General features: G+C 39.0%; 1 protein-coding gene across 3 annotated transcripts; it reads left to right on the top strand.

Annotated features, from left to right (window-relative positions):
• Window positions 1–1061: 1061 nt before the first annotated feature.
• LOC131310040 (histidine kinase 3-like) lies at window positions 1062–8495 on the top strand. Of its 3 annotated transcripts, none has more exons than XR_009195093.1 (11): window positions 1063–2341; window positions 2970–3251; window positions 3790–3959; window positions 4201–4413; window positions 4929–5115; window positions 5206–5257; window positions 5430–5659; window positions 5786–5884; window positions 6323–7446; window positions 7580–7904; window positions 8096–8495. XR_009195093.1 is itself a non-coding variant. In XM_058336832.1 (10 exons), the coding sequence occupies exons 1-10, from the start codon at window positions 1856–1858 to the stop codon at window positions 7842–7844; spliced, it is 3108 nt and encodes a 1035-aa protein (XP_058192815.1). In that variant the 5' UTR covers window positions 1062–1855; the 3' UTR covers window positions 7845–8042. The 3 variants fall into 3 exon arrangements, 1 of the variants encoding a protein (XP_058192815.1); XR_009195094.1 differs by having other exon boundaries at window positions 8088–8495; XM_058336832.1 differs by lacking the exon at window positions 8096–8495 and having other exon boundaries at window positions 1062–2341; window positions 7580–8042.
• Window positions 8496–10193: the final 1698 nt, after the last annotated feature.

The following is a 10193-nucleotide window of genomic DNA, read 5'->3' as shown; positions in this document are numbered from 1 at the left end:
ATTTTAAGATTGTCGGATAGCTAAACAATTTTTAAATAGGAATATGTCTTGAAGAAATAGAAAATCAAGGCATCTTAGGTTTTTGTAAAAAAACAGATAGATAATTTTCTCGCGTAGGCCCTCTTATTTTTTTTTATAGAATTTTTGAACGGCTCGGATCGACCGTTCGGTGGCCGGAGACTGCCCGGTGCAGCCATCCCTACGATTTCGGTACCGACCCCATCGGTACCAATAGCACTACTCTTTATTTACCCAACGAATGCCTCAACCCCTCTCTTCACCACACATTGGCGTGGATCCCATCATAAAATATTTGGAACCTACACAAATGTGTAAAGAAAAGAGAAGATGAGGCACCACGTGTCCTTGGCCTAGGGCACTGAAATTAGACACAAAAATATCAGAAAGTTTACGTCCACTGCTCAAAATTCCCCGCTCTCTCACCGCTCTCAATCTCACCGAATTTTGGACGGTCTGTAGAATAGTTTTTTAAAATTCGGACCATTAATTATCGAGATGAACCATGAAATGTTGAGCGGTGAATATTGAATTATGTAACAAAGCGGTGGCCCGTGGCCGTAGCACTGCTGATCACCCAAGCCATAAAAACGACTTGGCGTGTCGAAGTTAGATATATGTGAACGCAAAGGGAAAGTTGAGAAAATGAGTGTTTATTTTTAATTTTTTTTTGGGGGTGGTGGGGTGTGTGTGTGCGCGTGTGTTAAATGAGTAAAACGGTTTCTGCTCAGCCGAAGTAAAAGTTTTCTGCAGTTTTGGTCTCTTCAGCCCCTTTCAAGGGAGGGTTTGATGAAAAGAGAATAGAAAGAGTTATGATTTTTTTGTAAAATTCATCATTTGAATTGAACATTTTGATGAAAAATGTGAAAAGAAGTATAAAAACATATGTTAATTGATTTTTTCTTTTTCTCACCCAATTTCACCAAAAAATGGAGAGATTTGGTGAGAAATAACTCACATTTTTTATCTCTTCTTTTTTCACTGTCCAAACGAGCTGTTACTCCATATTAATAAATCCACGAATAAATTATCTTTGCTGATTTCTTCAATTTATTATTGGGGTGGATGGGGGATAGAGTGGATAGAGAGATAATGGCCTCTGCTAGCAGACATTTTCACAGCCGTGTTTCTTTTCATTTTCCTTTCGCAGATTCCTGTTTCATAGTGTCCAACTGTCCACACATCAATTCTCCTTTCACCTTCTTTCCCCTGCCCTTATTCATTTGGTTGTCATCTTTAATTCTCGGTGAACGAATTATTGCTTCTGTGAAGTTTGCTCACTTTATAGAGTCGAAAACTATACACCCCCACACGCTTGCTTGCTATCACTTCAGGAATTTAAGAACCCTTACACAAAACTGGTTTTCCTGTCAGATTCTTTGTTGGAGCCACTGTTCAATTTGCTTTTCATTTATGTCTTCTGTCGAAAATTAGTTTTTGGGAATCTTGGTTTTGTTGTATTGGTCCATTTCTCCATCTGGGTTTTCTCCAGTGGATTCTTTGGTTCTGTAGTCGTGGGTGTCTTGTTTTTTCCTATCTTACCTTGTTTCTGGGTATTATTGCATTGGTAATTGGGTGGATAAGGCAGCATCTTCTTTCTCTCACCTTCTTTCACAATCAACTTGCTTGTAGTATACTTAATTTGGAGTTAGGAGAGAGGTGGGCTCATCTTGTTCCTGCTTAGTTTGAATTATTTTGAGGTTAGGTCTAGCTAGACAGTTTCTGTAGATTTGACAGCTGGGGAGTTCATCTCCCCCTTTTATTAGTATAAACAAAAAAAAGTCAGACGTGGTTTAATCTGATACTGTTTGCAACTTTTTTCTGGGTACTGTTGTGGATGAGTCTCCTTCATGTAATTGGGTTTGGCTTGATAGTTGGGAACCTTCTACTGGTGCTATGTTGCTGGCTTGTGTCTTTAATTTCCATGAATTGGTTCATTAATGGTGAATCCATGGATTCCAAGATTGAGTTGGTTGGTAATGGTCCAAAGATGTGGCTGAAGTTATGGGATAAGATATCAGGGGACAGCTGCAAGATCCAGCTCCACTACTACCAGTATATAGGGTCCAAAAGAGTGAGAAAAACGTTGTGGAAGAAGCTTTTGGTGACATGGGTAGTCTTTTGGAGCTTGGTGTCTTTGGGAGTTTGTTGGTATATGAGCTCCCAAGCTATGGAGAAGAGGAAGGAGACACTTGCCAGTATGTGTGATGAGAGGGCTAGGATGTTACAGGATCAGTTCAATGTCAGTATGAATCATGTGCAGGCCATGTCCATTTTGATTTCAACTTTCCACCATAGCAAGAACCCATCATCTATTGATCAGGTAAAAAGATTGATCTGTCTTTTATCTTTTCTAAGGTTCAGGGGTTTTCACTTGCATAGAAATTGGCGATTCTCTCACCTTAAGTGCCTAATTGGCTTAACTCACATGGGAGTTCAACTTCTAGCTTATATTGGAACCAGGTTTCAGTTATTCTCTTCAATTGTTTGATTATGAATTTCAATCCCTTAGTTCTGAGCAATTCTGGATGATTCACCGTTGTTTATTGTTTTGCTCTCATAGACTCTGATTTTAGTAATTCTCCTGCTGAATTGGTTAATTCTGAGTTTGAATTAATTGTTTTTGAATTTGATAATTCTGGATGATGAACTGGTTGTCAGTTTTATCTTACTTCAAACCAGATTTGATTTATTTTCCTGGTTAATTCTTGGTCGGAATTCCTAATTTCTGTCCAATGCTGGATGACCCACTGTTCATCCTTCTATCTCAGTTCCAGTGTTTTACTTCTGTATAATCTGGCTTTTATGTTCAATGTAATCTGGTGTTTCGTATACCTAATTATGTTGAAAATATTAACAGTAATGCATTTAGCTTGGTTTTAGAGCAAGATATTTCTGCTTCTTTTCCTCTGATGATTTATGTGAAATATTCTAACTTCGTGAACCAATAGAGGACTTTTGCGAGGTACACTGAAAGAACTGCTTTTGAAAGGCCTCTAACAAGTGGTGTGGCATATGCTGTGAGGGTCCTGCACTCTGAAAGGGAACAATTTGAGATGCGACAAGGGTGGACAATTAAGAGGATGGACACACTGGAGCAAACCCCGGTCCATAAGGACGAGTATAACCCAGAATCCCTGGAGCCTTCCCCGTTAAGTGAGGAATATGCCCCTGTCATATTTGCACAGGATACTATTTCTCATGTGGTTTCTATTGATATGCTATCTGGAAAGGTGAATTCTTTGGCTATTCTCCTACATATTCATTTGGATTAAGCAATTTTTTTCTCATCTTATGCTAATTTACTCCCACATTCAAGACGCCCACAATATGTTGATTTATTCAGCTTCATTCTTTAACTGGGTCAACGATTAGTGTATTTTCCATAAAAAGTTTCAAGTTTTTTTACACCAATAAAAAGATCTCAATTAGTTCTTGTAGACAAAGTTTCGGATTCATCTAAAAAGGTTACAAATAAAGATAGGAACGAATTTTTTTGATGTCCTATCCACAATAGTAAAAATGGACAAAAACGTGGAGACGGGGGAGTACTAGCTTTCAAGTGAACCCAATCGTGTTTTTGTTAAACCCTTGTCAACATTTTATGTGTCATACTTGCCAAGAAATTCCAAGAATCAAAATGCTGCCTTACCAAACAGAAAGGGAAAAACAAAAGGAACAAAAAGAAACAAGAAAAGAACATAACAAGTTTTCCTTTGAGACTACCTACTACGTAAAATAGTCAATTTTGTTCAATTTGCGCATGGACAGGAAGATCGTGATAATGTGCTACGTGCAAGAGCATCTGGAAAGGGAGTTCTCACTGCTCCTTTTAGGCTACTCAAATCAAATCGCCTTGGAGTCATTTTGACTTTTGCTGTCTACAAGACGGATCTCCCCTCAAATGCAACTCCGAATGAGAGAATTCAAGCAACTGATGGGTATGTTGTCTGCCCATAAATCAATCTATGATGACCTGCGATCCATACTTAATTAATTTTGAGTTGAGTTTTTCTCTATAGATAATTCAGATATCGCCTTGTGTTTAAGTAGAAATAAGTGATTTGATGTACTGAGTTCTAAGTGAAAGCATGATTAGAAATTTGAACATGCCATCAATATTAGACAAAAGATTGAGTCATATTAGACTTTCTTTTAATGTTCTTCCATGCTGCCAAACAGGTACATTGGTGGAGTCTTTGATATCGAATCACTTGTGGAGAAGTTACTCCACCAACTTGCGAGCAAACAGACCATCCTCGTGAATGTTTACGATACCACCAACTCTTCGCAGCCTATCAGCATGTATGGCACAAATGTGTCACATGATGGGTTGCAGCATGTTAGTGCACTTAATTTCGGGGATCCGTTTAGAAAACATGAGATGCGTTGCAGGTATTTTTCGTAATCCCCATATGATACCGTATCCTCCAGTTTGTCACTTTACCAATCTCATTGTTGTACTTTTACATGCGATTTAAAGTGGGTGTTTGCAATCGCTTCTTTGAGGTGATTTTAGATTTTGACACCTCGAAAGATGTGCCACTGTGTTTGGCACAGCTTTTACTTCTGCATTTGAACTAAAAACAACTTTTAAAGCTGCTTAAACGCTGATCTGAGATGCAATTTGATATTGGTGTTTTTGGAATCTGTTTTTGCGGATCTGCTTTTGGAAGATCTCAGGCAAAAACCCTACAATTCTGGTAGACATTCTACTTGAAATAAAGGGCTATCCGGGGGTTCCTCTAACTCACTTATTCTGAATGGTTGACCTTCCTTAATGCCGTGTTCTGTAGTTACTGCTTTAGGAACTAGAGAAGCTTTTCTCTGAGAGTGGTCAATGCAATTTCTTAGTGAGTGAGATGCAAAGTGACTTAAAATACTAACCATGACGTTTGTTCTTGAAACAGATTCAATCAAAAACAACCATGGCCATTGTTAGCTATATTGACCTCTATTGGGATCCTCATAATTTCATTGCTTGTCGGGTATATATTCCATGCGACTGTGAATCGAATAGCCAAAGTTGAGGATGATTACCATGAGATGATGGAGCTCAAGAAACGAGCTGAGGCAGCTGATGTTGCAAAATCTCAGGTACTTGATGGTCCTAGTTATTCTCATTGGAACATTTTCCGGCTTCACCTAATATGCATAAATGTCCTAATTGGTTTCCACCTTCTGTAGTTCCTTGCTACTGTGTCCCACGAGATCAGAACCCCAATGAATGGAGTTCTGGGTAAGTTAATAATTTTTGTGATTTGTTTTATACGATTTGTCATTTTGAGCCACTTTCGGCATTTCCATACTTGCTGAGGAAAATAATGGGCAGTCTATGAAATAAATTGTTAAAGCAACCGAAAACCAAATACAAGGTGGTTAAGTGGTTTCTAAATATGTTTATTCAACAGGAATGATGCATATGCTAATGGACACAGATCTGGATGTAACTCAACAAGACTATGTCAGAACTGCACAGGCCAGTGGGAAAGCACTAGTTTCTCTTATAAACGAGGTTTTGGATCAAGCGAAGATCGAATCTGGTAAGATTGAGCTTGAGGCAGTTCAATTTGATCTGCGGGCGATTTTGGATGATTTGTTATCACTTGCTTCTGCGAAGTCTCAGGAAAAAGGAGTGGAGGTAGCCAATACTCTTCCTCTTACTTTAGTTATCCATGTTTTTTTCTTTATCCAGTTCCGTTGAGTATAATGATGTAATGTGTAAGTTGTTCTTTTCTTTTCTTTTTTTCATATCTTTTGAGAGCAGCTTGCAGCTTACATCTCTGATAAGGTTCCTGAGATGCTGATTGGTGATCCGGGTAGGTTTCGGCAAATCCTCACAAATCTCATTGGCAATTCAATCAAAGTAAGTATGAAACAGCTTTACATATGTTGTTGCATATACAGGAAAGCAATAAGGCCTTGGAAAAGCTAAATTCTTTTTGCCTTTATGAGTAGAATTAAAAGGATAGGAATTACTAAAACTTCATCCATTCAAAGGAAAAAGTAGTTGGGAATTTGACTGGAGTCAGCCAAAGAGGAGAAAAGTATCTGCATTACATAGTCAATTGAAGAATCACCTTTTCACCACAGAAATAATTCTGTTATCGAATTGTGCTGTCTAGTAAGATTTCTTCCTTGATTTGTTGGGGGAAGTGTGAAATAATCTGTTGGAATGAAAAGTGCACGTGTTAAGAGTTATAAAAAAGGAAACTTGTGGTGTCATGAATTGTGATGCTATGGGCATGTTGTTTTGGTATAAATTTAGTATGTAACATGGAAACTGCTTGTCTCTTTGTTGCAGTTCACCGAGAATGGGCATATTTTTGTCACTGTCCATCTCGTTGAAGAGGTAATGGAATCTATAGAAGTTGAAACAGAATCATCATCTAAGAATACATTGAGTGGATTTCCTGTGGCGGATACACATCAGAGCTGGGAAGGATTCAGAACTCTCAGCCAAGATAGGCGTTCTCTGTCACGGTTGTCGTCGTCCGCTGACCTTGTCAATGTAATTGTCTCTGTAGAGGACACGGGTGTTGGGATCCCTCTAAAAGCACAAAATCGCGTTTTCACACCCTTCATGCAGGTGGGCCCCTCAAACTCCCGAATACATGGTGGCACTGGGATTGGGTTAAGCATAAGCAAGTGTTTGGTAGGCCTCATGAAAGGTGAAATTGGGTTCACAAGCGTACCCGGGGTGGGGTCCACCTTTACTTTTACTGCTGAATTTACTAGTACGAGTGAGCTTAGGAACCAACATATCAACAACCAGTCCAATTCAGTTTCTTCAGAATTTCGTGGCATGACTGCTGTAGTTGTGGACCCTAGAAATGTCCGGGTCAAGGTGTCTAGATATCACATCGAGCGGCTGGGAATTCACGTTGAAGTGGTTCCTGATTTGAATCAATGTTTCTTAACCATAGGCACTGGGAATACATCTATTGACATGGTTCTTATAGAACAGGAAGTTTGGGATAAGGACTTGGCTTTTTCCTCTCTTTTTATTGATAGATTAGGAAAACTCGAGCTCAGTGTTCCTCCAAAACTGTTTCTTCTGTCTCTCTCTCTCAGTTCTACCAGAAGTAGTTTTGCAACTTCCCATGTTTATAATCCAACTGTCATCACAAAGCCCCTGAGAGCTAGTATGTTAGCGGCGGCACTACAACGAGCCATGGGTGTTGGGAACAAGGGGAATGGATGCAACGGAGAACTCCCTGGTTTGTCTCTTCGCAATCTGCTTCTGGGGAGAAAGATTTTGGTTGTGGATGATAATTATGTAAATCTTAGAGTAGCTGCCGGAGCCTTGAAGAAATATGGAGCCGATGTGGTGTGTGCAGAAAGCGGAAAGAAGGCGGTTTCATTGTTAAAGCCACCCCATGAATTTGATGCCTGCTTTATGGATATTCAGATGCCGGAAATGGATGGGTATGCATCACCCGTATCAATTTTTAATCTTATGTTAAAGAATCTAAGAGCTTGGATATTATCTTGTGTGTTGGTAGATGTCAATGTTTATAAGTTGTATGCAAAAGAGCTGACTATCCTCCTTCCTTAACAGGTTTCAAGCTACAAAAAAAATTCGAGACATGGAACACAGCATGAATGGTCACTTCCAACAAGGAGAACTATCGGCAGAACCATGCGAAAACGTATGTGATTGGCATGTGCCAATTTTAGCTATGACTGCAGACGTAATTCAGGCTACGCATGAGCAGTGCTTAAAGGGTGGAATGGATGGCTATGTTTCGAAACCATTTGAACCCGAACAACTTTATCGTGAAGTTTCACGCTTTCTCCGAACTGCAGCCGATCATAACTCATAGTGAGGGCTCAGTTGTAGAAACTGACATAATTCGTGGTTTTGGTTGGGGTTCTTTCCCTTGGTAAGCTCTATTTTTCTAATTCGTAAAGGCTTGATTTCCGTTTTCTTACCATCCCACTTTGGAAAGTAATGTTATCACTGGAGTTCATATGTGTTCAGTTGATATTATGACGTAAATTCTAAGAATCGTTTCTCAAAATTCTCTTGTAGTCTAAAAAACGGCATTTCCTAAGACGTGTTACAGTATTTCAGGGAGATGATTTGTGTTGGCATCAGAGTAGGGCTCTTTACCGGCTAGGGTTCCACTTTCCCAGCATTCAGAGGATTCACGAAAGAGTTATGGACTACACTTGTACCATAGGAGTTCTGGGGTCGCATTCTCTTTCTTCTCTAACTAAGAACACAAGGTTGCTGTCACTTGAAGAGATTTCACATTTTTTCGGTTCCGCCCTCGGGAGATCTACATTTGTATCATAAAGATTTTTATCTAGAGGCTAGAATCAATCACACCGACTCTTGGCAACAGAGAGTAGATGATGGTGTACATAGTTAGCCCATTTCCCCAGTGATCTTGTTCAAACTGAGAACTCATGTAAATATTGCAGTAAACCAATTTGAGTTGTATCACAAATTTTGGCCTGTTTTGTGCAAATGCCTTCAGTTTAATTGCGAGCAGCGATTAATAACAATGGCTACGACTGCGAGTGGAGCTGACCGGATACTATGACGACGTATTTTCAGGTGGATGTACTCCAAGTCTCCAACACACAGACGCCAAAAAAATACTACTGTACTTTTGAAGTTCTTTTGGTAGGAAAAGAAAAAAAATGTTGAAAAAAGGTGCTCCAGCCCACACATCAATAGAGAGAGAGCATCAAAACTGATGACTCTCTCTCTCTCTCTCTCTCTCTCTCTCTCTCTCTACAAATATGGCGATTGAACATGCTGAGGGAAAAAAAATTGGTGATTGAACGTCACTCGCCAAATAATCGGTCTCTCCACTAACTATAAAACTAAAGAGTTTATTTCTTTATCAAGTACCCCATGTTTCCGTTGGTTTTTTAGCCTATAGGGCCTGCTTGGACGCGGGTAAAAAATTGGGGGTAAAAAATATGAAGGGAAATAAAATAGTAGGGGGTATTAATTTTGATGGTTTATAGAGGGGGGATAAAATAGTATATGGTTTGGATGAAGTATTAAATAGGGGGATAAAATTTGACTTTGTTTGGATGGTTTATAGAATGGGGGATAAGAAGGGATAGATGATAAAAAAGCTGTCAAATGACTATTTTATCCATGTGCACTGTTAAATTTGATTATGTATTAAAATAAGTATATAAATTCTAAAATTAATATTAAAAAATATAGTTAAAACCTATGTGAATCTTTTTTATTACCCAACTACCCAACGTTTCCCCTTTCTTTTCTTTTTTCTTTTACTATTACCCAACCTTTCTTTTTTATTTTATTATGTTTCTCTTCTTCCCCATGAAACCGAAGGGTTTCAACAGTAGCAACACGATGGCTCTGGCAACGGCAATAACATGTACCTCTCCTCTCCTGCCCCCCCCCCCCCCCCTCTCTCTCTCTCTCTCCAGTCATCTATCTCTCTTTGTTTTTCTAAAAAATGGAAAAAGAGGGTTAGTTGCAGAGATGGAAGGGGAGGGGGATAAGGGGGGGCATAATCGTCCATCCACAGCCGGAAATTTTTTTTTTTTTTTGGTTGGGTGGGTGGGGGGGGGGGTGGCCCAAAAGTTATCCCCCTCAACCCCTCCACAGCCGGATAAGTTTTAAGGGGGGAAAAAGTAATCCGGGGGCAATTTTGGGCTTCCAAACGGTGGATATGGGGACTTATCCCCCTTTATCAGGGCTGAAAAGAAATCCGGGATGCTATATTCCCCATCCAATCAGGGCCTTAATTGTTAATCCTATTGATTTCTTGTAGGTTGTTTCTTCTTCATATTTCTCTCTCATGTGTAATCATGGTTTCACGATTTTTGTTTACCAGTGACAAAAACGTAAAGAGAAGTTTTTTTACAAAGCTTATATAAAATAAACATATTTATTTTGATTGAAAATAAATTGTGCCTAGTTTATTTTGTACTGTTGAGCTATACAGTATTATTTACTTACTCGCAAATTTAGGTGAATTTTTATTTATTTTGGCTCTGTAAGAGTAATTCAATATCGACAACATTGAAGAAAAATCAAATTATATGTAAAAAAAAAAAAAAGGGAAATGATTTTGCCACTCATTTTTTTTGTTAACGTCAGTCCACTGCAAGTGTATTTTTGCACCCAAAAATACACTTGTAGGGGAGTGGCGTTAACAAAAAAGGGAGTGGCAAAA

The sequence above is a fragment of the Rhododendron vialii genome, chromosome 12a (genome assembly GCF_030253575.1).
Source record: "Rhododendron vialii isolate Sample 1 chromosome 12a, ASM3025357v1".
NCBI classification, from domain to species: domain Eukaryota; kingdom Viridiplantae; phylum Streptophyta; class Magnoliopsida; order Ericales; family Ericaceae; genus Rhododendron; species Rhododendron vialii.
This window is presented reverse-complemented; position numbering and strand designations above follow the sequence as displayed.

Excerpts from the sequence above, each read along its gene's own strand:
- LOC131310040 (XM_058336832.1), top strand. The coding sequence starts at position 1,856 with ATGAGTCTCCTTCATGTAATTGGGTTTGGCTTGATAGTTGGGAACCTT. Across the intron at positions 5,258-5,429 it reads CCCAATGAATGGAGTTCTGG|GAATGATGCATATGCTAATG; the intron begins GTAAGTTAATAA and ends TTTATTCAACAG. Across the intron at positions 5,660-5,785 it reads CTCAGGAAAAAGGAGTGGAG|CTTGCAGCTTACATCTCTGA; the intron begins GTAGCCAATACT and ends TTTTGAGAGCAG.